The 27888-nt window shown below is 40.6% G+C and overlaps 1 protein-coding gene across 3 annotated transcripts in view; it reads left to right on the top strand.

The window, feature by feature from the left end:
- The window catches only part of PTPRF (protein tyrosine phosphatase receptor type F), a 567382-nt gene that overhangs the window by 530741 nt on the left and 8753 nt on the right, over nucleotides 1-27888 (top strand). For all 3 annotated transcript variants that reach the window (XM_063297776.1, XM_063297775.1, XM_063297777.1), the window contains 6 exons: nucleotides 14501-14624; nucleotides 16292-16467; nucleotides 21904-22023; nucleotides 22939-23093; nucleotides 23797-24082; nucleotides 26881-27059. In XM_063297776.1, the coding sequence (XP_063153846.1) occupies nucleotides 14501-14624; nucleotides 16292-16467; nucleotides 21904-22023; nucleotides 22939-23093; nucleotides 23797-24082; nucleotides 26881-27059 (1040 nt within the window). The remainder of the gene's footprint in view (nucleotides 1-14500; nucleotides 14625-16291; nucleotides 16468-21903; nucleotides 22024-22938; nucleotides 23094-23796; nucleotides 24083-26880; nucleotides 27060-27888) is intronic.

A 27888-nucleotide genomic window follows, 5' to 3' on the forward strand; every position in this document is an offset into this window, starting at 1 on the left:
TAGTCCAGGGGAGGGGGGAAATGTGAGAAAGAGAGTTAGAATAAATCTACTTTAATTACACTAGGTATCAGTTGATCTGGAGAATTGCTTTGACGGGTTTTCAAGATTCGGTTACATTACCCTACTATAACTATATTTCCAGAAATACAAGCGATTCTTGATTTCTTAATATGCCAGCCTCAGAGGGCTCGACAGAGGGCTTGACATCCCCAAGCTCCACCAGGAGACCATTCAGATCTATTATGCTTTGGATTGGACCAGCTTAAACATCCTACCATTCCTGCAGAGGGCTTGGACAGCAATAATGTGCAGCTTAACCAGAAAGTGATCTGATCCAGTTCTCTCACTTCTGTAGTTGCTCCTCTTAGTTCTTTTGCTAATCCTAGTTAGGAGATTTAATTATCTTTTCTATCACCAGTTTAAGTGCCCATATTCTGAAAGAGTGTGAAATATGAGAATGGCCATCTATATGTTAATTTTGCCTCCAGTTTTTTAATCTATTACAGCAATGTGTGTAACCAATAACTGCATGCATACTTAGGGTGTGGTGGATTAAGTCCACTGGGTCCTTCCAGTAGGATGCCTAAGCCCCTCCTCCACAAACGCCACTGCATTCTCCCGCATTCCTGAGGAGAGTCTATTTGTTATGCTGCCATCAACCACCTTTTCCCAGAGAAATCCTCTCTGGAGCTGAATTACTCAGGAGTAGGTAAGGTGGTACCCTCATCCCCTGTTTTCTGTACCTTAACTAGGTGGGGACTGTCTGTGGTAATATTAGAATCCTTTCAAAGAGAGCCGATTCAGTAAGAATTTGAGTCATGTATGTAAAGATTCAAGAATTAAATGGGATTTGAAAGCCAAGAGGTGAAAGGAGGACAAGAAAATCACAATGATTTCTGTAGGATTTATCTCAGTAGCTATTCCCCACCCTAGAATATGGGAATAATGAGAACACAGGTACAACAAGTAGAACGAAGTGTGCCAAACAAAGCACACAACTCAAAAAATTCTCCCTAACATAATAACCCAAAAGTCCAATCTGCATCTAGTACTATGGTTTCCTAGATTACTATATTTTTCCTCGATCTCCAATTCCAGATGTTGGGGGGCTTCTCCTTCTCTAGCTTTGAAAAAGCCTGGAAAGAGATACTCCAGTTCATCCTGTGAGAAAAAGCACTGACAAAGACAAAATTGAGCTGCCTCCTTTCCTCTTTTAAATAGTTCATCTGACAGGTAAATCTTCCTGCTCCTGATTGGCTGCTTAGTTTTCATTACCCCAGGCTTTGTCACTGCTCACCGCCTAGACTGACACATCAGATTTAGGTTTTCCTTTAACTCTTTCAAAGCTGAACCTTTAGGGATAGGACTTCTTCCCCCTTTGCTACAATTTATACCAGAGATTCCAGGTGGTTTACAACAAATCACAGCAATTATAAACATCAAAACATCCCTCACTCTAGTAAATTCTATAAAATCCCATAACATAAAAACTATATACAGCAACTTTCTGATGATGTTCGCAGAAAGCAATACAGATGCTAATCTGATCATTCTCACATTACATTTTCTGTATCTCCTGCAGTTCTTAATAACTATGTTGGAAGGTGAAACGTGGCAGTGGTCCCTGGAGTGCTCTTAATGTGTGACAGAGTCCAAAATAATGATATTGAGAGCCCAAGAACTACCATGACTCTTGTTTGCTGGCTGGTTTCTCCATGATTAAGCATTTACTAGGTAGATGATTAATTTGAAAAATTGCTGTGTTGAAGAGAGTTCCATTGCAGTCAGTAGAGACAAAGCAACAGGATAAATGTTTTCTTGTGCTTGCAGCAAACCCTGCAGGGTCCATTTCAACTGTAAAAGGCTTAAATCATGAGTAAACGCTCATATGGGGACAGGCAGAAAATTAATTGAGAATGTGCCTTTTATATGCATTATAGCTCCTGCTGTCTTATTTTGCTCCTCGCCTCCCCTTGCTATAGCATATCTCCTTTGATTCAGAAGACATTTTACAAGTTGTATCCATAAGACAAGATTACAGGGGCCAAGAAGCTATAGAGAAGCACTGGCTACCTAAAGGTTAGTATTCGAAAGTGGGAGCAAAATCTAGGAAGTCTGGGGAGAACTGTGAACCTTACATTGCTGACCCACCTATATTAAGAAAAGGGTGTCACTTCAAATCAGGGCTTTTGGCTGAATGCAAAACAAAGAAGGTGGGATCATCTTCCTACATGCCTGCTTGCTTGCTTATCCATATATATTTTATCTCATACAAACCCATTATAATTGGACACTTAGACCATTGTATGTGGATACAGTGACATTGTGACAAGTCTTTTTTTTCCCTGGAGTATGACATTACAAGACTATTGGTCAGGTTGGCAGCAAGCAGCATTTGGAGTTGTAGTTTCTTGCTCTTTTACAAGGGAAATTAATGAAAGTATAAAATAATACCGTGTCTCTCAAAATTAGCATTTCATGTATTTTTGATCTGCAGCTTTCCAGCTCCAGTTTTTCTAATTCAGGTTTCAAGCAAATATTGGCTACATTTATTAGAACAGGAAACAAATGACCTTTAAAAATCTCCATCAAATTTATGGGCAAAGAAAATGAATAGACTGTTTCTCTGAATTTCCCCAGGGAATGGAGAATATTTCCAACATTTTCTAAGGGCAAGTCTCTTTATTAGAGGTAACAGGATTCACTACTGAAAAAGCCCATGTAGAGTTCCCTCATGATGTCTTGCCATAAAAATTAAGTAAAATATGGGAGGCCAAGGAGACTGTAGACCACTAGAGAGATGATTATACAATGAAAGATGTGACATTTGCCTGCATCCAGTGGCTATCTTGTAACTAACCAAATGAGTGCAGAGAGAATTGAATGGAACAGGTAGGAAAACAAATGCAAAGTTTCTCTGCCTGGCTCGAGTATGTATGTATGTATGTATGTATGTATGTATGTATGTATGTATGTATTTAGTTAGTTAGTTAGTTAGTTAGTGGAGTTATATACTTTTATTATTTGCTTCAGGATTCTGTTTCCTATGGAGAAAAGCAATTTAATCAGCCAGAATATTCCCAGGTGCAGATTGTGGAAAAAAATATGAAATACTGGCATAAATATACATTTATTTATCTTACATTACATGTATCTTGCCTACTTTAGACAAACTCTGGGTAACTCACATAAGTAAAAGATATCTTAAACAATAAATGCAACCCCATCATTAAAAAATTAATAAATATACAGGTTAAATTTATATAATTGTTAGCCCATAAGCTTTCACCTGGAAAACATACCAATTATCAATATAAGGAAAGATTCTATACATTTAAAGGAGATCCTTGGGGGCTATGGGAAGAAAGAATAGACATTGTGGAGAAGTGAAGCAGAAGATGAATACTTCATAAATTTCAGATAAAATCCAAGTGGCTTTTCAGATAAAATCCAAGTAGCCTTCAGAACAAATTTCTGTCATGATAGCCAAACAGAAATTAAAAAATGAAAGTCTTAGGCAGCAAAAAGAATGTGCAACAACTGAAAACAAACTTTGAAAGTCAAGCAAGAAGGGAAAGGAGAAGCATCTCAATCAAGAATGTCAGCAAAAAGAAAATTTTAAAAAGGAAAAGAAATGTGTTTTTTAAGATAGAGAAATCACAGGAAAATGTATAGGTATGTAGATTTTAAGAATAATAATGGAAGAATAATAATGGAAGAGATCTAATAGAGACAAATGAGTTAAAGGCAGATAGAAAATTGTATTGAAACCCTTTACAAATGTGATTGCAGAAAGGCTGAATAATCTGTGGAGACTATATATTAAGGAAATTACTTGCTAGAAAGTGAGATACCACAAGGAATACGTCACCTATCCAGTAGAAAAGTAACAAGTGCAGATGAAAAACCCACTGAACAATTTTGAGTGCAGAAGAGGGAAATAAAGTATTGGCAGCTGTACGTCAGCAAATACAGAACAAGACTAGAAGGAAAAAATGGAATGGAATGCTGGTTGCCATTAGCTTACCATGTACAGTGAAAATGTTGATGTTGACCTTTTAAGGCCCTAAACAATTTAGAATCTGACTATCTAAAGAACTACCAACTTCGTCCTGATAAGAACAGTGGGAAAAGCCCTTTCCAGCATGCCCACATTATCAGAAACTCTCTTTTCTGGAATGAGAGAAAAGACGCCCTATGTTGGTCCAAAGCTGTCAAATGCAGTCCCTCCAGTTGTATTGGTCCCCCCATCTCAGTATGCAGGAATTCTGTAAAGATGATCTTTGTGGCCAGGCTTTTAATTGTTCGATAATTTTAGTATTTGTTCTAGCATTAATTTAAATGTGTATTTTTAACTTTTTATATTCTCTTTTAGTTTTAATTTTTGTTAGCCACCTTGAGCACTTGACAGAGCAGAAATGTAGGGTATAAATTAAGAACACCTCTGTGTCCCACATACTGTAGGAACCATAGACAATCTTAGAAAATGAGAATGGTGGGTGGCTACAGCTTGTTTAGAGAAGGGAATGGATTCTGGGTGAAGGGGAAATAAATAGAGGGTGTAGCAGGGAGCAACCTCTCCAGTTTACTGTCTAGCAATTGGGTGTCTTGTGTGATAGTGCCCACAACAGTAGCCATTTTGTGAGAGTACCACAACATGTTCTCAAATTTCCAAATATCTGCACTTCCTCATCCCTGGCCTATAGATATCAGAGCATCTCCCTCCATGTGTAGATATATTATGAAAATAGGTAAAGTGCCCTGGGTTTAGATTTGAATGTTTTCCTTATATGCTCTTAATCTGAGACTCCTAAGGCATATTCATAGAGTTCATTAAATGCAGGTACAATTTGCTTATAAATATACACAGTTAACCTGTATCGTATTGGATGTTCTTATGTAACGGCATGTACACATATTGACACAAGACTTTCTAGATCAAATCTCAGCAGCCTTTTGCCTGTCAAAGAGCTCTGCTTGGATTGGATGAATTCCTGAAAATTGCTTCTTCTATCACTGGCTCTAATTCATTGCCACCATGGAACAGGAGGGAAAGTAATCCAGGATATTTCTGCCCTTCAGCAGCCTCTTCCCTTGTTCTATGCCATTACAGTGGAAGTTCTAATTGTGACTCCCAGTGTGTCCTGCACTCTCCATTCTCTCTGAGATACACTATGAAGGCAATAGGAAGCCTTACGTGTTCCACTTCCCAACCATCTGCTGAGACAATATGTTTATAGTTACCCCTTGAATGTTCATATAACACTATCAAATGTTTCCATGAATCTGAGCTGCATTATTTTCTAACCCTTCCCTTGCAGCCATCTGTCACAGCATTAGGAGCCCTTCAGAGCTCTAGCAAGGTGAAAATGCATAGTTTTGTGATGACAGCTATAGACAAAAAAGAGAAATGTGATCCACGCCTCACTACAGCTCTCTACCTTCTCCCCAAGCAGCCGCCCAGCCTCCCCTTCCAGAGTTTCCTTAGACCCCATTTGACAGCAGAACAAGATCTCTGGCATTTCTTAGCTCTCCCTCAGATGTGGCTTGTCACTTTAAGAACTCAGCACGTAGGGGAGCGGTACTACATTAATTCTGCTATTCCACCCCTCTTTTCTTTCTGCTTTGCAGACAAGACATACATTTCAGCCCACAGCAGACTTGAGCAGATCCTCTTTGGGAAAGTTGATGGAAAAATACACCAGTAGCAACAAGCTTTTATGACAAGGAGCATTTGGGGTTGTGAAGTCTTCAGTTGTATTTCACATGCAGGTGTCTGAAGAGCGTGTATATGTTTATTCAGTTATGTGCAAGTTGCCAAAAACATGACTCTTTTAGTAGAAGCTGTAAGGTTTCTTTTGGGTTGCAGGAATAATGCCATTGATAGACTCAGAAGCCATTATTTCCCCATTTGAGCAGCTTTATGGTTGGATATTGGTCAATGGTTGTGTTGACAATAAGCTGCTATCATTAAGACACATGGTGGAGCCACATCTTAGGATGAGGGCTTAAGAATGCTTCAATTGTTCAAAGAAATTTGAATATCCCACCAAACAAAAGCGGTGCCACTGGACAGATGAGAGGTTGTTTGCGGGGGGAGGGAAGTTACTTGATGTGGCCATCTGTAGAACTGTGCATAATGGACTTCAGGTGCATTCTAAGCCTTCCCTGCCTTATTTACTCATTTGTTTGTGTTAAGGGAAAAACAGGTGCACATTAATTCATCACAGAGTTTAAATTAAATCATTTCACTACTAAATGAGTCACTCATTTGCAAGCGTATTTAATTAGCACCTCTTCACAGCCAGGTGGATTCCTTCTCCTGCCTTTCTCACCTGTTTGCCTTCTTATGGGCTTGTTAATGATAGAACAGTCAAGGATCTTACACCTTCTCACTTCACAGCAAGACAATTGCTGTAATGGTGCTGCTGGGAGTTGGGGGTGGATGGTTGGTTTGTGCCACCTTTCCCTTTCTCTTCCAACAGATTGCAGTTCTTTTAGTGTGACTTAGAGCAGAGGTGTGTTTTGTACTTCTGATTCTAACCTTTCTGTTTCTGTATAAGGCCTGTGAAATGGCTCTAAGGGAAGTTTCCCCTTCTTACATACGTGAAAATAATGAAATTCACTGTACCAGGTAGATTGGGTATTTTGAATATAAGGATTTGTATGAGACAGAGTAACTGTTTTCTAAAGTGTCTGTAGCAGTTTTCCACATGTAATGCACTATCAGCCTTTTGTTCATGAAGGAATAAAGTTCTGAGTTTGAGCATATTATATTACATCTACTGAAATGTACTTTGGCATATAATTGTGTTTATTTATTAGTTTACTTTTAAACTGTCCATTACTATTGATAATGTCAGATTTCAAATGGCCTCCATTTTTTGTGCTAATTTGGAGCTGTGAAATATATGTCCAGGAGCAAAAGCTTTCTACCAGAGATTTATTGCAAACTGGGAAATACATTTTATAAGGAACCCAAATGGAATTCCCTTTTCCTAGGAGAAAGCAAACCTGCCTAAGTATAAGATGAACAGCCCCAGGCAACTTTGGACTAAGACATTTGCTGCTTTCTGTAGTACTGTCAAACACTGCCATTTTGTAATAAGCTAAAAATAGAATTGCCAGGGAATATTTACATTCAAGGGATCCATGCTTTGCATAATGTTGCTTACCATAAAAAGGAATAGCATGATGGGTGTGTAAGTAATATAAATCCTATTTGACTTTTCCTGGTCAGATTCAGTGTCTCACTAGATTAGAGATAGGAGAGACATTTCCAATAAATCCATATTCCCCACAGTTATCCAACCATGTCTCAGCTGTTTATTTTCTTATCACATCTGCTGAAAAAAACCATTGTTGCTCTATTCTCCCCCCCCCCCCTTGAGGATTAGAAGAGTTAGAAAGAGACAACAGGGAAATATTGGGTGAGTGTAGAAGGATGACCTGGCTGATACTTTGTGGTGGTCTCTCATGAAGGATACTCAGGCTGCAAGTTTTCTCAGGATGAGAGCTTGTGGTCTCTCATGAAGAATGTAGGAAGAATGCACAGACACAACTTCCTCGGGATGAGAGCTTGTGGTCTCTCATGAAGAATATACACGACACACAGTTTCTTGGGATGAGAGCCCCGATTCAAGCCGTAAGCTCTCTCTTATTATTCTCCCAGTTAAGCAAGTGCACTAAAACAGTAATTCACATAGCAGAAGGCTGATTGGTCTAAATAGCAATGCATACCTCATGTAACCCCCGATAGCCTCCTGGCACAGCTCAGGTTACAGCTCCTGTTGCCTTGTGAGGAAAGTTTTTGCTACAACCTTATCCACTATGGAAGTTCAAGGAAGGTTCAATGTAAATAAGCATCTCGCACAGCTGTTGTGGTTTGCCAACCAACAACATAGCATACAATGCTCTCTACATCTCCTCCTTTTTATTTTCAGTTATAGCAAGCCATTTCCTGTTGTGATAGAGGCTGATACACAGGAGAGTAACTCTGAAGGCACATGGAAGATATGAGAGGGAAACAATAAATGCAACAGCAATTAATGCAAATAATACAAATATTTGTATAGTGATATTAAACATATGAGTACATGATTAATAAATGCCAAGGTTAATACTGTTAGGGTTAATATACTGCCAACACAATGTGGCAAGTGTCTGAAATCTAGAGGCTAAATGAACCATGGTCACATTATCTGGGCAGCAGTGCGAATACCTGGCACAAAGGTTTGGTTGTGCCAGTGGGTTACAAAGAGAGGAACTGCCACCAGAGGAAGTCCAGCGTGGCCATAGGCAGGGGCGTGCAAACAACCCCAACAGTCCATTTTCTGTAGAGTGCGAGCAAGTGATTGTAGATCCGGAATGTATATATTCGGAGTCCAGGATCCATGCTGAGGTGAGGCTAGAATAAATGAAAACAAACTACACAAACAAATACATAAAATGGTAATAAAAGAGTTGGCATTCAAACAAGCAATAATGGCAACAATGAAATTGTCCTCTGATTTAGGGAGATTGTTCTTTTGCAACAGTTGGTTCACTTGCATTCCCAGAGCTTTGATTTGTCCCCATGTCAGACGGTGCTGTTGTTGGCGTGGCACTCGAGCCTTGTTGGTGGTGGCTCCCGTGGTGGAGTTGGTTTGCAGCATCTGTCCGAACTGTGGAATTGGATTCCTCAGTTCCTGATGCCATTCCGCCATGATATGGTTTAACACAACGTCCAGGAACCCACAATGGACCTGTGGGAAGAAGCAGAGCAGCATATCCCCTTCCCCAGGTCAATAAAGGAACAGGGCCTTTCCAGGTAGGGTCAGGAAGTTGCTTATAATATACCAAAGGCTTTGGTAACGTGACTTGAGATCCAAAATGACGTTGAACAGCAGTGTCAGAATTTGAAGAAAGATTTAGATGATTGAGTGTAAAAAGAACCTGATTCAGCCATTGCTGAATATTTGGCAATGAGGGTAATACTCCCCCATTTTTAAGTTTGTGTTTGTCCAGGGAGAACTTTAAAGTCTTATTAGCTCGTTCAACAATAGCTTGGCCAGTGGAATTATAAGGAATGCCAAAAAGGTGAGAAACAGACCATTGCTGGCAAAAAGAGGCAAAGCCAGAGCTGCAATACGCAGCCCCATTATCAGTTTTTAAGACTGAGGGCTTGCCCATGACAGCAAAAGAGCGAACACAGTGATTTATAACATGCTTTGTGGCCTCTCCACGTTGTGGAGTGGCAAAAATATAGCCAGAAAAGGTATCAATAACAACATGTAAATACTTCAATGGAGAAAAGGAGGGATATTGAGTCACATCCATTTGCCAAATCTGATTAGCTTTCAAGCCACGGGGATTGACTCCCATGGATGGAGCAGACACGTGTTGAGAACAAGCATCACACTGTTGAACAATGGCTTTAGCTTGTGAGATGGGCAGTTGGAATTGTCGAGCCAAAGCTCGGGCGTTTTGGTGAAATTGACTGTGACTTTCCCAGGGGGAAGCAGAAAACAACAACTGGATAGAAGGACGACAGGCTGCATCAGCAATCTGGTTACCAAGTGAAATCTGTCCAGGGAAAGGTTGATGACTTCGAATATGAGCAACATAGAGAGGATGTCTGCGGTTATGCAAAACATCCTGTAGAGTGAGAAGAAGTGACAACAAATTTTCATCGAGAGAAGGAGAAACATATGCACCAGGAAAAGAACAAACAATTTGAGAAACATAGAGGCTATCAGAGATAACATTGAGAGGCTGGGAGGGAAAAAGTTGAAGGCCATAAATCATAGCAGCAAGTTCAGAGCGCTGTGCAGAGGTTTGAGGAGGGGTGATTTTTGTGTGCCACTGTGTGCCTGTTTGCCACGTCACCGCCCCCCAAACCTTGCCGCCATCAACAAACAAAGTCAGAGCGTGAGACAAAGGAAAAGAAGAGATAATAGAGTGAAAAATAAGAGGCAGTTGTGAGACAGCCAATAGACGAGGGTCAGATGATAAGTGATAGGTGACAGTGCCAACATAATCAGTCAAAGCAATTTGCAAGTCAGAAGACTCTGAGAAAAAAATTTCCCATTCTCGCAGTGGGATGGGAACAATGATTCGTATCAAATCCAAGCCAATTAGTGCTCGGCTACGAGAGCGTCCTTTGAAGATCAAAGTAGCAAACAAAGAAGCCAGAGGAGTGATAGTACGATGAGGAATGTGCAGGAGGTTTTCAAGAATGAAAACAAAAGGTTTAGAGGTGGATTTGTAAAAAAGCAACTGGCAAAAGACCGCAGTAGGAAGCTTGCCAGTTGATAAAACAACCAATGTGAAAAAAATGTTATCTTGACAGCGATCTACCCACTGTTGGGCAAGGCTGTCTTGAATATTCTGTAAAACCTGAAGTTGTTCCTTCGATAGGGTAATTAAGTCTGTGGGGTCTTTGCCACCTTTTAAGGCAGCAAACAAGGGGCTCATGGCCGCTGTTGTTTGGCCAATATAAGGACGGAGCCAATTTATTGCCCCTAAAAGCTGCTGCAGCTTAACATACGAAATGGGAGATTGAATCTCCAAAGATGGTAGTTGGGGGTGAGAATAGGTTTGCATCAGCTTATGACCAAGATATAAAAAAGGCTCAGAGGATTGAATTTTCTCTGATGCAATTACAAGACCATATTCTCCTAGGCATGTCTGTAAATCATGCAACCATGACAGTGGAAGAGAAGGACCTGCAATTAAAATATCATCCATATAATGATAAACTAACAATTTTGGATATTGGAGCCGAAAAGGTTCTAAAGCAGTAGCAACATAAATTTGACACAAGGTGGGGCTATTTAGCATCCCTTGAGGCAAAACTTTCCACTGATATCGTTGCGTAGGCTGGTCAGCATTTAAAACTGGCACAGTAAAAGCAAACAACATTTTGTCTTTCGGATAAAGAGGAATAGTAAAAAAACAAAAAAAAAACAGTCCTTTAAATCAATAATTCTTAATTCATAAGTTCTGGGGATTAAGTTAGGGTTAGGCATCCCACATTGTAAGGCACCCATAGGCATGATGAGCGCATTAATAGCACGCAGATCGTGCAACATACGCCATTTGCCTGATTTCTTTTTAATGACAAAAACTGGTGTATTAAAAGGACTGGTTGTTGGCTCTAGATGACCAGCTTATAATTGTTCTTGCACCAACATGTGTAAAGCAGTTAATTTGCATTTTGGGCAAAGAGGTTTTGGCTTAAAACGAGTATTACTGGTCCCTCTGACAATATTTGCTCCTCCCCCTGGTGCCCTGCATTGTGCTTTAAAGTGTCCTGGCTTCCCACAATTGAAACAATTACCAGTAGGCTTGCCAAGGCGTCCCTTATGCAGAGCCATTGCTAAAGTCCCCATCTGCCAGGCATTAGTCCCTACCTCCAAACAAGCTTTTAACATGTCAGCCAGAGAATACTCTGGTCGAGAAATGATAGACTGTAAAGCCTTCTTACAATCAGCATTGGCATTTTCTGCAGCCATGCACTTGAGAAGCTCATCAGCTGCTTCAGTATTGTCTTGAGTTTCAGAAACAGGGAAGGCGTTTAAACCTTCCAATAACTCTTCTCCTGATAAGGTTCCAGCATGCATGGACGCTTCAAACCCAGTTCTAACAGCTCCTTTGTACATCGCTTCCTCTTGTGATTCTACAGGTGCCACAACAGGCTGAATTAAAGGAGCAGGCAGTGTCACTTGAGGACCCGGAGTTGTTAATTGGGGTCTCTGAGTTGGTTTTAAAAGATATGGTGGTGGGGCGCTTGGAGGCGGCAACAAAGAAGCGGTGGTATTAGCATTAAATGCCTGAGCATGATACTCAGTCGCCTCCTTAATCTTCTTCCACAATGCTAACAGAGACATAGGAGCTCGAACACCCTCATGCAATTCTTTCCCTATTCTTATCCAATCTCCAAGTTCCAATGATCCCTGTTCTGGATACCAGGGACATCTACTATATACAATTTTTAAAAGTTCCTCAAGTCTCTTTAAGTCTGTATCATAAGGCTTTCCTGTTGCTTTAATAAACGTATTCCTTAGCAGACATTTCAGTTCTTTGGCATGAACTTTCTGCCCTACTGAAAGTTTACTCCCCATACTCACGAAAGGGAACTGAAGTCGTCCAGCGATTCAGTTGAGGTGCACCATAGCTATTCCAGCTGGTGAGTAAAGGGTTGCAAGGAATCACGTCGGGGGGGGGTCACCACTTGTGGTGGTCTCTCATGAAGGATACTCAGGCTGCAAGTTTTCTCAGGATGAGAGCTTGTGGTCTCTCATGAAGAATGTAGGAAGAATGCACAGACACAACTTCCTCGGGATGAGAGCTTGTGGTCTCTCATGAAGAATATACACGACACACAGTTTCTTGGGATGAGAGCCCCGATTCAAGCCGTAAGCTCTCTCTTATTATTCTCCCAGTTAAGCAAGTGCACTAAAACAGTAATTCACATAGCAGAAGGCTGATTGGTCTAAATAGCAATGCATACCTCATGTAACCCCCGATAGCCTCCTGGCACAGCTCAGGTTACAGCTCCTGTTGCCTTGTGAGGAAAGTTTTTGCTACAACCTTATCCACTATGGAAGTTCAAGGAAGGTTCAATGTAAATAAGCATCTCGCACAGCTGTTGTGGTTTGCCAACCAACAACATAGCATACAATGCTCTCTACAATACTTCATAAAATTCCATGAATGAAATACAGCTTTTTCACTATAGAAGTTTCATCTAGAACCCACCCCTGGATCTGTCTCTATCAATTGGGAGATGTACTTAGTATGACTACAGTCAGCTATAAAAATTGTTCTGTTGTTTTGCACTGTCTGCTTATTATGCTGATAATAGATTGTGAGGATTCTTTTGGAAATGTCTATTTTCATGTTGCATTTCCCAAACCACCTATTAGCCAGGTTATGATGTCCTATCCTTCCTGCTGAACTTGTGAAAATCCCTCTTATATATCCAACTGCTGTTCCTTGAAATGGAAATCCTTTACAACTGATGTGGAGACATTCGATTTTGCCAGAAAGGAATCTTCAGTATCTTGAACGTGGCCATCATTCCTTCTGTTGACACTAATACGTGTGCTGTTTGTTGATAACAGCTTGGCAGTCCAAGCTTTTCCATCCATTTTGGAAGGACTTACAAGCCTTTGTGTTTGTATATTAAGGAAACACAAGGCCCTTAAAAGAGAAGAAATCCACTCCTATTTCCACCTTTAATGTCTTCAGAATTGGTTAGAAGCTTAGGCTTTGAAAGATGGAAATGAGAGCAGAAGTCTCACAGAAACCTCCCTCTCGCACTTTAAGTGAGGAAACTGAAAGAATTGCATTGCCGCAAAGCAGACATTTTGCTATCAAATCTGATCATGCAGTGTTGGAGAACTACAAATGGTGTGCTGGGGGATTGCGTACAACCCATGGACCTCCCTTTATTTATTGGAAATAACCTAAATGTAGAGCAGTTGATGTTATTCAGGGTTCTACCTCGGTGCTTCTGGCATCATTTCTCTGGCTATTTAGTTTCCTGGCATATAAACTTCTGGTTTATTGGGAAAATGACTGATACTTCTCTTTTTTTAGTAGCTGAGGTAAGCAAATAAGGGATTTGGTTCTGGTGTAAGTGTTGAACAGCAGATATTGATCTAAGAACTTGGATTGCTGTTTCCGTGCTGGCAAGTAATGTGAGAAATTATTTGCAGGAAAAGAATAGCAGTTGGGAGAGAGATATTATGCTTTAACCCACCCAATAATGCATTCTGAGATGCTTATTCCAGGATGAATATTGAATGTTTGCCATGCCAAGTTAGGAAAAGCTACTAGAGAGGTTGTATGGGAGCGGTTCATTTTATATTTCATATGTATGCATAAATACATACAGACACACATTCCACTTTTGTGTCCACTGATCTGTATTCCTAAATTCAGCTATCATATCCTCAGTTCATTCCTGAGAGATGCCTTCAACTGTAACACACACACACTTGATATGTATGTGTGTGTATATGCTTGTACTCTTATTCTTGTTTTAGAGATTTTTGGACAGTTAGCCTTTTAAGCATCAAAAAGTGCTAACTGTGATATATTTTCGGTTATACTACATACGAAAATTTACTCTCATGCGACAGCAATTCATATCACATCTGTGTTTTGTGATTTGGATATTGGATAATCGTGGTATAAACATTAAATACCGCATTGATAGCAAAGGGACAGTTCTTACGATTATTGTTGGGTGTTGTCTCCAGCATAGATGGAGGTGTTAACTAGACTGAATGTTCCACCCAGCAAGTAAATCCTGTGAACCATCAAACCAACAACTCATATGAAACTTACGTTTACTCAGTGTATTGTTCTATACTGTTTCAATATTGAGAAAATGTATAATAATTGGAAAAGTAATAAATATGCCACAAGTTTGTTCGTATGTGTGCAGGAGAGAGAGAGGAGAGACACTGAATCTTAGTATGTATTTATTTATTTTTAATCTACCTTGTAGTCCATTGATCCTGGGCAGCAGTTCACCTGGGAGAACTCCAACTTGGAAGTGAACAAACCAAAGAATCGCTATGCAAATGTGATTGCCTATGACCACTCTCGTGTCATCTTGACCTCCATTGACGGTAAGATTATTAGCAGCTACTCTCACTAATAAACTGCAGCATCAGATACGAGGTTTTAAAGTTTCTGCAGTGTAATGTGGAATCAGTTGTAATCTGTCCAACTTTGGCTACAAAACATAAGAGAGCAACGTAAGACAGAAACAGGGCTGTAATGCTGCCAGGAATCATATGTTGATCAGCTGATGCAGATGAATGAATGGGCACTATAACCCATACACTCTCTATATCATATCAGGAATTCCACTTCGGCCACTTTACAAACAAAAGTAGGTAGGTATAAAGTTGGTGATGGCTGCAGTGAAGCATAACTTGAGTCTTGCTACCTCTCCAGTTATCCTGATAACAGCTGGAGACAAACAAGAACACTTCATAGTTGAAAAGTTTGAAAGAGGGAACATTATTTGTTCTTTCTATGATGCACTCCATTTTTGATGATTACTAAAGTTTCTCAAGATTCAAAATCATGTTTCTACTGTAGAAAGAGTGTTTCTCTCATACCTTCTTCAATACTCATAAACACATCCTAATCAGAATTATTTTATAGGTCTTTGATCCAAAGATTGTTCAATCCATTATATTTTTGAATTGGCCACTCTATATATGTTGTTCTAGGGATGCTATCCTGTCAGTTTAAAAAGTGCATTTTTTAAGAGTGTGCACTGCTTCCCTAACCATATCTATATGGGAGAACAAAGAGTAGACCGCCATTCCTATTGCCATAGCTAGAATTTTTAGATCCATGATGTCTGGGCAATGTTACTGGTTTTATCAGTCTATTGGTTTCTGCATTATGACTTTCCAAATAAGTCCTTGTTCTCATACTTTCACTATCATGGATTTATGTAAGGCAAGGAATTTAAGTCTTCCAAGCTAGGTATATTCAACTACCAAATTTATTTTATTTATTAAATTGATATACCACCCAACTCCCAAATGACCTGATTCATTTAATCTTTTGTCATATTGTATTCGGACAAAACAACAAATGGGTTGGAGAAGGGAAAGAAATGTGGCTCATTAGAATTAGAAAGTAGCATAATAATTGTCTATCCTTATGGCTTTATATTTTAAGCCAGTAACTCCAAAATGCATGTCAGGTTGCAAAATTGGCCTGACAGACTATTAGCTGTGATCTTCATGGAGTATGTGCTCCAAAACCAACTCTGCCTTTATATGAAAGACTTGTTTATTAACTTCTTCCAGATAGAATTCTAGATACATTGTTGTCAAAGAGAATTAGGCTGCAAAGCTGTCCTAACCTTTCATAGCTAACCCTTTGATTTTATGCTATTGTATTAGCAAGACACAAAAATAATGGCATAAATCTTTCTTGGACCACCATTGTCTCCAGAGTGATTGAGGATGTTTGTCCTATTCCACACAACTTCCTTCTTGTGTAATGCTTAAATGTCCATTAAAATGTATTTCCCACCAATTTGCATTCTGTCAAGGGCTGCTTACTTATTTACTGCATTTATAAACTGCTGTACTCCTACAGGACTCCTGTAATATAATATACATTAAAATCAATCAAAACACCACAAATAGATTTAAAGGCAAATGTTAGTGTAGCACCAGCATCATTATAATCTTTATCCTCTCTCTCCATGGCTCAGGATTCTGGCATACACAGTCCTGAAGTCTCATGCCCTTTTTGTGTCATGCAGGGGTCCCTGGAAGTGACTACATCAATGCCAATTACATTGATGGTTACCGCAAACAGAATGCTTACATTGCTACACAAGGGCCTCTGCCAGAGACACTCAGTGACTTCTGGAGGATGGTATGGGAACAACGTACAGCAACAATCGTCATGATGACCCGACTGGAGGAAAAGTCTCGGGTATGGACAAACTCAGTCTCTCCAACAGAACATGAGTAGTTCAGAGAGTTGTAGTCCATGCTGATGCTGGGAACACAGTGCAACCAAGAATATTAGCAGCTTTATATAATAGAACTCTAAGGGCAAATCTTTGGGGAAATGACAACTGTACAACATTGCAGGGGAAAAGGGGAATAATATATGGTACCAACATGTCCAACTTAGTCAACATGTGGTTAAGGCAACGGGCTAGAAACCAGGAGACAGTGAGTTCTAGTCCCGCCTTAGGCATGAAAGCCGGCTGGGTGACCTTGGGCCAGTCACCCTCTCTCAGCCCAACTCACCTCACAGGGTTGTTGTGGGAAAAATAGGAGGAGGAAGGAGTATTAGGTATGTTCACCACCTTGAGTTATTTATAATAATAATAAAGGCAGAATGAATGAATGAATGTCCATCATGGAATCTCCTTTTCCAGCTAGTTCAAGAAATTCTTCTGAATTATTTATAAATAGTTCTATGAGATTAATTTGTCACCTGTGCTATGAATAATTCATAATCTGAAGGGCCATGGTGAGATTCTTATCCATGGAACACCATATAAATGATAGAATCTCAACCTGAATCATTGTGGAAATTAGTGGCTTGAGTTCATCTCACTCCTTGTGAAGTTGTTCAAAAGCATTCAAAAGGAGAGGGAGGGATCATATCTAGTTAGCAAATCACACACTTTGGGCACAATTAACCCCCATACACTGAGAAGCATATCCCCACAGTAGGGTTGTGTGTATCAATTATATATATTCTATAAATGGAAATTTGTGGGGTGGGGAGTAATCTCCATGTGTAAGCCATTCTCCAGATGTCTTCCGCTGGATCTGGTACCCAAAAATTACAGCTGCTGCCATGTTAAATTCTCCTGTGCATATAGTTTGAATAGGTGAACAGTATTCATTTGCCTTAAGGCCTCTGAATGTAAAATGCCTATGTTTCAGAATATCCCTGCAAAACATGGAGCTCAATTGGAGATCCTGGGCAGAGAGTTCTTCAGAAGGTGGCATCTCTTGTAATGAGCACAGAATATATTATGTTTCCATGCCAACCACAGGATTATGGTGTACTCAGTCAAACAGATTTGAGTCAGGCAATAGAAATAGGGAATATTCAGGGAACAGCTAAATAAAGGTGGGGGATATATGTGGAGGGAGAACAATGCATGCAACCATGTATCCTGAGCTTTGCTGAATTAATATTGAAAAAAGAATGCCTCTTTGTGTCATAAAAATCCTACAGAACTGCAGAGAGCACATTGGAAAGAGCCTGTACTTCTATCTCAGGTTGAAAAAGTGTGGTTCGTGCTGTTGAATGGCAAACCCTACTCAAAGAATATACTTGGCCTTTGGGGTGTCATGTCTAGTCCCCATTTATTGTTCAATCCTTCATGAATTAATATAATTAAGCAAGATGGGCGGTGACTAAATTTTAAATATAAATAAATTAATAAAATTAATAAAATTTGTACTTGTGGCATTATAACATTTTAATGCAAGATGTTCCATTATGTTAGCCATGCATTTTTGAGAAAATATGTTTTAGGTTGACTTAAATACATAAATGCATACCTTTTATCTTTAATGGGTGGCTTCAAGCTTTCTGTGAGTTTTTCCTAACTGTTCTTGCTCTATCACTCATGATCTCATAAATCTCTCTTGATCCCTCTTCAGTAATCTATTGTTCTAAGCTAAATACCCTATTGTTTAATATTTATTCAACTAAGGATAATCCATATACATTGTTGTTTTTCTTCTCATCTTTTATGCATGTTCTGCAGTGGTACCATTTGTTTTTTTGAGATGGGGCAAGCAGAATGATATGCGGTCATCCAGAATACTACTGTGTGTATGGTGGAGATGAAGGGGATGGGAGAGAAAGAACATTATAATAAGCCTTTTGAAGCAAAGCAGTGGCAAGAAATAGGTTACAAACAAAAAATAAGACCCAGTTTCTTGATGTGACATCTGATTGTGCTTCAGGCATATCAAAATGCTGATAGCTTTGTGCCTTAAACAGTTTGGGGTATGAAGTGAATGCCCCACAAGCTTCAATAATTTAAGCACTTCAGTTGCTGCTGCATAATTGCATTTAAGCAGCAGCCACATTGTTTGCTTGCACTTTATTAATTAGGCTTTATTAGTCTAGAAGAGGCCTTTGTGTTTTAGAATAATGTTAGTAGATGAGGTAAAAGAGAAATGACCCCCTCCCCTTTTTCGGTGTGTGTCAGAATACATGAATATCCAAAGTCCAGCAAGTGTTATTTGGGGGCTGCCCAGCTATCAGAAGATGCCCCACAGAGTGTGTTTCTCCAAGATAACATGTTTTGTAAGGCCCTTTGGGCACCTGTCTCTGTTTCCTGCCTTGCTGCTGTTGAAATGCACATTATCTTCTGGTAGCACACTTCCCATCCTTCTCTCTCCTAATTACTTCCTAGGAGATGGAGGATGCAGTAGCACCCTCCAGGTGACATACTTCACCAAGCTAGCCTGCCTGCCCGCCCAGCCAAGTATAGTGGGGGGAGTGTGCTTACCCATTTGCTCCTCTGCACTTAACAGAGTTCATACTAGTAGTCATTAGAGGCCCACTTGCCTTTGCTAGCAGTTACAGATACAATTCGGCTCCTATGGAACAGAAACACCCACCCAGGGAACCCCCTCTCTAAGGAATCATAATGGCCTTAGAATGGAATCAGTCAAAGAGGCATTGAAGAGGTAGAAGTAAAGCCTGTACTAAAAGCCTCATCCCTGCACTTGGGAACTCTCTAATGAGAGGATGCACATTTAAACACCTTTGAGCATCTTTTCAGTGCTCATTCAAGCTTGACCCTTTTCTTATCTCCAAGCATGAGGGCTTCTTCCCGCCCAGGAGTTTTGAGAGCTGTTTTAGATGAGTGCTAGCAGGTGCAGTCACTTTCTCAGGCCTGGTAATGCTTTGTCCTTGAATTGTCGCCTTAAATGTTGGACATCTGGGATTTCTGGAGTTCAGTGCTTCAAATAGTTTCCAAATCTTGTGAAATAGCAACAGTCTTGGAAAAAATCTGTGAGCTGCTTGGTACTCAAGACCTGAAATTCCTACCAGTTTGGTGGTGCATCATTTTTAGTTATCATGCATACTACATAAAAGCTGCAAAGAGCAGATCCATTTCTACATCCAATGTCTTTGCAACTGGCAACAAAATCAGCAGTATATGCCATCTCTTCGGAGCCTCTAGGGCCCCTTTGCAAAATTAATCCAGGCTGCTTGGATTTTAGCCATTTCCTGAGAAAACATCCCTGCTACTCTTCCAGTTTCTGTTATCACTTAATAAATAAACTTAAGTCCAAATATATTTGAGATTTTTCCCCCGATTTGCAGATAGTGAGCTTTAAAATGGGTCTAGGTAGAGCTGTGTATCAGATTAGCTCTTCTTCCGTTGTTGAAGCTGTGTGTGGAAGCCGCCTTGTTCTCCCGGCAGCTGAGGGACCCTTGGGCTGCCAGCAGTAAATGAATTTCCAGGTTGTGAGCGTTCCTGACATTAATGAGAAGTGAGCAGTGCCAGAAGAAAGGCTTTCTTATCTGGTTTAGTGCCATCATGCATCAGCTTCAGCATAAAATTTACAGAGCTTGAAAATGGGGCATAAACATTATGGGTAAATTTGGCAGAAAATGTGAGTGACTCTTATCTGGTCATGAATAAATAATTTTCAATTACCAGCTAGGGCTCTCTATTAAACCCTGGGATAGATTACTTCAAAGTTTGTTTTATGCTTGTATATACACAGTAATACAATATCCCTGGAGTAAGAGTGGAAAGGAAGCCCCTTGCTGAAATTCCTGCAAGCCCAACTTTTGCTTTCCTATGTTGTATTGTCTGTTATGTATGTAAAAAAGCTCTTTGGCCATCCAGGCTGAACACAAGATTCCAGATAGTCACAGCAAACAAGGTGCACTTCAGTAGAAGTGTTCTAGGTTCTAGGATATACATTCATTTTTCATCCAGGAATGATTACAAGCCTCACCCATTAAAACTGTTGACTATTAAAAAGCAGAACACCATTGATTTCCAATTAGTCTGTTGTTACACATTCTCCACACGCCCTGTATAATTATGTTGACTGTTTCTTGAGAGCTCCAGTTGATTTCTGTTAATTCTTCCTTGTAGAGGGCAGAGTATTTTTTCCTATTTTAGTCAAACATTGATTCTTTGTATAAATGGACAAGGGAGAGATGTTAGAAGAATAGAAAGCAGAGGGCAAGATATGTTTGGGGAAATTTTGGCATGCATGTATGTTTTGAAATACTGGCAAATGGACGTGGAGAAATATGGTCCATTTTGTGCTACTTCCACCTGACTTGGAACAAGTAGCATTGCTATGGGTTGTGCATACAAAAGCATACTGAGGCTAGTCCTTCTCAGTGGAAGAGATGGGGATTTAGACGGGCACATCTATGGTTGTGTTATGAGCAAGAAAAGTGCTGCTAGTTCCAGCTCTAGTCTTTGGCTTTGACAACGTGTAATTGCAGGTATGGGAGTATGAATGAAAAACAGAATAAAATGGGCACTATAGCCTGATTAGTTTCCCAGTTATTTGACCCTTCCCAGACAAGGAGACTAACTACCTCAGCCAAAAGTAGCCTTTTCAGTAGTCCCTTGAAGGAACTTCTCCCTGTGTGCACACAGACACACACGTGCATTGGGCTTGTGGCAAAGAGATGAAACCCTCTCCACTCCTGAGCTTGTTGCATTTGCTCAGCCTTCATGGGCTTCCCTTGGTCAAACTCTCTTGCTGTCTGTCTCTGTTAGGAAGCTGCCATATCCTACCCATGAAAAGCACCGCGCCTCCTCTCACAGTTGATACCTGGGAAGGAGGAGGCTGGTGACCTTATGCTAGGAGCCTGAGCAGAATCCCAAGCAGAGGATTACACCCTGAAGAAGACAGGCTTCTCATATTCACCCTGAGAGGAGGATAAATGAGTATGCTTGTCTACAGATACCAATCTTCCCAGAGAGCAGGGAAAGGACAGAAAATTATATGGAAAGAAATTGCTTTTGAATTGACCATTTCTCTCTGTTTCTTTCCTTCACACCCATTAGCATCCTTGCTTCTTAGTCCTGCCTCTGAGCATCAAGTATCTTATCTTTCTTTGCTCCCTGCCTGGTCATTTAGCCATATTGGTCTCTTATAAAATGATGTGCAAGACAAGACAAAAAACATTCAGTTTCTCTGTATGTCTTGGCCAAATGCAATCTGAGTGTTTTGTCTTTCTGTATTTTATTCCCAAATCTGTCCTCTTCTGTCAATCAATAACTCCTAGTAGATGCAGGTAAAATTTGAGAATTAGAATGGGGGGAGAGTATCAATCTTATGGAACCCAGTGAAAGCTGCATTCCAGGCACTATCCATTAATGCTGAGGTTTTATTGCAGGTAAAATGTGATCAATACTGGCCCGGACGTGGTACAGAGACCTACGGGTTGATCCAAGTGACTTTGCTGGACACAGTTGAACTTGCAACTTATACAGTCCGAACATTTGCCCTGTACAAGGTACTGGAAGAAGGGGGAAAGTGGCTATGTACAAGCTATAATGGATTTTTGAGGAAGAGGAGAAGGAATCACATGTTTATATAGCTGTAGAATAACATACTATAATCAATTATAGTATCATAAAATAAACTATAATAAAATAATAAGATAAAATAGCCCATGACATATAATAAGAACACATTAATAAAAAAAGGCTGATGGTATCTAAAGTAGAAATCCCAGCCCCACAGACAGTGTAGTCTTCCTCACTTCCCAGAAATATATCCAGCGTTCATAACTTAGAACAGTCACTGAACCAGCAGTCAGTAAGCGAGGACTACCTGTAATTAAGTAAATACTTGAATAGCCTGAGGAATATTTCTTAAATATTTAAAAGCAGTTCCTAAGATACTGTCAGCCCTACTAGGTAGACCAGGAAATCAATTCCACAGGAAGACTGAAACTACTTTTATTGAGATTCTATAATAACAGAGTCTTGCAAGTCTGATTGTGCTGTAGCTCCCCCTCCTACTAATACATCAGTGAATTAGGGAGGCATCTGCCTGAGACATTCCTGAATGTTATGTCTTTGCTCTTGAATAAAAAAATGTTTTGGCCCCTTTTGCCTTAGTAACAATTCCTGCATATCTCTGTCAAGGTCATCTTCCTTACTATCTGTATATATGGCTTTCAGAATTGCATATGAATTCAAATTACAATCACAAGAAAACACAATGAACAACAAATCACAGCAAGGATCTAAAATAGTATTTAAAAAATAGAACCAAATGGTACAGAAAATAAGCAGGTAGTGAGAGAAGATGTACAATCAACTTGCATGTTGAAGAGACCTTAGTTATCTATGGGACTTGAGTGCCAAGCCAAGGAATTCATCTACTTCCCATTCCAGCTGAAATATTTTGGCTTTGTCTGCAGAATGGCTCCAGTGAAAAGCGGGAACTACGGCAGTTTCAGTTTATGGCCTGGCCTGACCATGGCGTGCCAGAATACCCTACTCCTATTTTAGCGTTCTTAAGACGAGTGAAAGCATGCAATCCACCTGATGCTGGCCCAGTGGTTGTACATTGCAGGTAAGGCTGATGCCTACATATGTAGGAGATCTATGTTGATGAACTATCATGGTAACATGATGGAAAAAGAACTGTAAATCTCTATATTTTGGCAATATTGCACATTTTGGCATTTTGCATGCACAGTGATAAACCCTCATGCTGCAGTCTGGGGCAAAAAAAAAAAAGTGCTTCAGCCATAAACTTTAGTTCACCAGGAATCGGCATCTTGTCCAGCCAGTGATTTATCTATTGCAGCTGAGTGGGAACTATTACTGAGCAAACCTCTTCATCATTGCAGCTTTCACAAACTCCTTAGAAACAGTATTTAATGTTCTCTTTTCATGCTCTGGTTCAGAGGGGAGTTGTGTATAATTAACAGATACTCTCTCCCTATTAAAATCCTGTAAAGAACTACATGTGGGCAGCTGCAAGGAAAAGTCCTGCTGCAGAAGTCTTAGCTGTCAGATACCATATCTCTTGCTTGTTGATGGGCTGTCAGTTGCTTGTCCCATAAGGACTGCCTCCACTAAGTAAGAATAGGTTGCACTGGCCTTACACTGTAAGAGATGCATATGCAAGGCAGGGCATAGAGTTGCTCAGAAGTTCGGCGTGACCTTGAAGATAAGCTATTCTTGCATCATACTAGGAAAAGATTCAGGATATCCTAAAGCTCTGCCACTGTGCAGAGCCCAATTTCATACTTTGTGCCATGCTTTTACAGTGCTGGTGTAGGCAGGACAGGCTGCTTCATTGTGATTGATGCCATGCTTGAGAGGATGAAGCATGAAAAGACAGTGGACATCTATGGGCATGTGACATGCATACGCTCACAGAGAAACTACATGGTGCAGACTGAGGATCAGTATATCTTCATCCATGAAGCCTTGCTAGAAGCAGCCACTTGTGGAAACACCGAGGTGCCTGCCCGCAATCTCTTTGCCCACATCCAGAAACTGAGTCAGGTACCTCCAGGTGAGAGTGTCACAGCTATGGAACTGGAGTTTAAGGTGAGTAGAAGATTATTTACAATGTTACCCATGTATATAAAATCTACAGAGCAACTATAGGATTAGATAAGACTCCTGTTTGTCATTTCTCACTGACAATTGATTCCTCAGTTGAAGAAAAATAGTTTTCCAAGGATAATGATTCTTTGGTATATTTCTAAATGCTGTAGTAAAAGGTAAAGGTAAAGGTTTCCCTTGACGTAAAGTCCAGTCGTGTCCGACTCTAGGGGGCGGTGTTCATCTCCGTTTCAAAGCCTTGGAGCCGGCGTTGCCATAGGACACTTCCGGGTCATGTGGCCAGCATGACTCACGGAACGCCGTTACCTTCCCGCCGAAGCGGTACCAATTAATCTACTCACATTTGCATGTTTTCGAACTGCTTGGTGTGCAGAAGCTGGGACGAGCAACGGGAGCTCACCCCGCCGCGCGGTTTCGAACCGCCGACCTTCCGATCGACAGCTCAGCGGTTTAACCCGCAGCGCCACCGCATCTAAATGCTGTAGAAAGTAATTAAAATACATCTGGAGGCAGAGTTATATATCCTCAACATACCTGTCCTGTACTGGCAAGCTTCTAGAAAAGCATATAGGAAGGCAGATTGAAATGAAGTTCTCAGCAGCACTACATTGCAGACCAACTGGAGCTGTATCCAGAACCCAATGGAAACTGAGTGTTTGTGATGTCACTAAGAAAAGCTTACCTGGAAATACTACTACTTTAAACACTTGAGAAATCGGCCAGCTCCAGTGCCTCCTGCCTTGTTGCGCGCTTGCTTCTCCCTAGTATAGAGGAAAAGGAAAATGGCTGCCAGATTTAGGTGGCATGTGGTTCGACACATTTCAAGAGATGGAAGACCCGTCATGGTCACAAGTGTCAGTACTTGTCAGCACCTACCCCATCTTTAGCAGTTTCACATCAGTATTTTTTACAGCTTTGATATATGTTGATAGCTTTGCTAATTCCCTTAATATGTGTGTTTGCACAGAAAAGGCGATGGGGGTAAATAGTTTTAAAGTCAAAAGAATGATTTATTGTGCAAGCATCAGAAGGCAAAACCAGTGCTGAATTCTGAACATTGCTAGCTTGCTTCTCCTCACCATACCTCCATTCAACTTGCCCTCTGTTTCTGGGCTCAATCCCTTCTATATCCAGAGAAAGGAATAAAGGAATGATTACTCACAGCGGTTGCTTTTCTTTCCTATAAATACTAGTCTTAGATGAAAGAGTGGCAGGAGCAAGCAAGAAAAGGAGCCATCAGCACCAGCTGGATGTCTGATTCTGTTTTAATGAGAGTTAGGAGACGGGGTGCAAGGCTTAGCAAACTTGCTTCTTCCTCCCATTGCGACCATTCCCAGAGAGCAGAAAGAGGAGAGAACAAGTACGAATACTGCTCAAGCAAGAAAACCACCAATACCCATTCCTTGCACCACCTCCCTTTCTGTCATGATAGGAATTGGTCTTAATCTCAGACTACCATTTCTAAGTGGCTGCTGCTTCTCCCTGTTGTTGTCTATTAGCAGACAGCAGCAATAAGGGCAGGAACATAGAACCAGGGACTTGGCAGTAGACTGAAGTACAGGGATTCCTCAGTTAACTACCACAATTGAGACCGGAATTTTGGTTGCTAAGCAAAGTGGACATTGAGCGAATCCGACCTGATTTTGCAGTGGTCATTAAGCGAATCTCTGTGGTTGTTAAGCAAACCATGTAGTCTTTAAGTGAATCATGTGGTTCCCCATTCATTTTACTTGCCAGAAGCCAGCCAGGAAGGTAAAAAATAGCAATCACATGACCACGGGATGCTGCAGCAGTCATAAATGTGAACCAGTTGCCAAGCACCCAAAATGTGATCACATGACCAAGGGGATGCTGCAATGGTTGTAGGTGCGAGCACCGGTTGTAAGTTGTTTTTCTCAGCACTGTTGTATGTCTAAACCATCACTAAACAAATGGTCATTAAGTGAGGACTACCTGTAACTGCCCAGGACACAAATACCAGCCCTGTCTCTAAAAGTGACTTGGTCTTAGGCTCAAGAGTCACAGAGAGAGAGAGAAGTGGCTTGCTGGAAGAGAATGTGCTTTGAAAATCTGTTCCAAAATCTCAATTTGACCTTGTGCTAGATAAAAGCCAATAGGAATTTCTCTTGCCTGCTTTCCAGGCATACTTCCTTTATGATGGAGCACATGAGTAGTTTTCTGGCAGATAAACTTCCACAGAACTAAGAATTATGAGGCAAAGCACAACTATTCCCTGGAGATTCTGCATCAATACTGAGCAGCCAGGAATGTGGATATCCGTAGAAGATCTTCCTATACCTGTTTAGAGAGAAGATTGGGAAAACCCATGGAAATAATGGATAGGTGGCTTTGGGCTGTTTGGGGGCATTGCACAATCGGTATTAGAAAGACAATATTGCTGAATGACAATTTCATAAAGTTCTGACATGCATGTATACTGTAGATCAAATTTGGGCCTGTTCTCATGGATTTTTAGATGCGCAAGATACGTTAAAATGCTAATCTAAAAATATAAAGTGGGAATGGGACAGTTGTGCTTTCAAATCTTAATGGTACAGTGGCTTGGCTTGGCAGCAAATTCTTAGAAGAATGTGAGCAAGAATATTCTCCCTATTGGAATGAATGCTAGTAATTCTTATCTAAACAAGGTCTATCATCTTCTCAGTAATTATTTTTTTCTGTACTAAGTTTGAACAATTGTACGTGATGTTGTGGGGCCTGTTGCTCCTAGAGCACTGTGTCCTGCATCCCCTGCCAATTTGTCACTTTTCTCTTTACAGCTCCTTGCCAATTCTAAAGCACATACCTCACGATTCATCAGTGCCAATCTTCCATGCAACAAATTCAAAAACCGCCTAGTGAATATCATGCCCTATGAGCTGACAAGGGTTTGCCTGCAGCCAATCCGGGGTGTTGAAGGCTCGGATTATATCAATGCTAGCTTTGTAGATGGTTACAGGTAAAGTATACCTCCTATCCAAAATCTGAATCTCGTTTGTGATGTTCATTCCTGCTTCCTTAATTTGGACACTTCTGTCAAGCAATACTGAGGCAGTGAGAGCATGCATAACCAGCCAGGTTCATGGCACATATATCACACTGCTTTTTCCTAGTGGTTTTCCTCTTCCTACCTTTTCCTTTCAAGTTGTATTAGCTAGTTAACTGAGTGGTGGGAGGTACTGGTTTCAGCATTCTTAGTTTTCCTGCAGTCAACCCACTGAGACAACCTACTGTATAGTTCATTCTCAAACACATGCACATCTTGCTGTCAGATCTCCTCCCAGCATTGCAATACCACTCCTCATCACTTGAGAGGTATGGTGCAGAACATGTTGCACAAGGAAGAAATCAGGCTGCAGAGCAATTTGCCTACAGTAGCGGATTCAGAGATATTTCATGGGATAGTAGTTTCTGCATGAGGGGAAGCACTGACCTTTATTTTATTATACTCCCCCCAAGACACCTTATGGGCTGCAAAAGCAGGAATGAATTGGCAGTATGAGGGGTGGCTTAATAAAGACATTGCCAGACTGCTAGGAACATGAAAGAAATTTTCATATAACAGTAAAGAGCCTCAGTAGATGTCGGCCTCTGGGCTGTGTTAGAGATAGAAAAGCAGATGGGTTTTTGACCATGTCTCTGCTTCATATCCTACCACTCACCCTATGAGGTGCCACATTTATGTATATGGTGCTAAAACAGAAATGCTACTATTGGGAGAGGATGCTGCTTAAAGTGCCTGCCAAACTACAGGAGATAGCATTTCATGTCTTACCTAAACTGTCCCT

The sequence above is a fragment of the Candoia aspera genome, chromosome 3 (genome assembly GCF_035149785.1).
Source record: "Candoia aspera isolate rCanAsp1 chromosome 3, rCanAsp1.hap2, whole genome shotgun sequence".
NCBI classification, from domain to species: Eukaryota; Metazoa; Chordata; class Lepidosauria; order Squamata; family Boidae; genus Candoia; species Candoia aspera.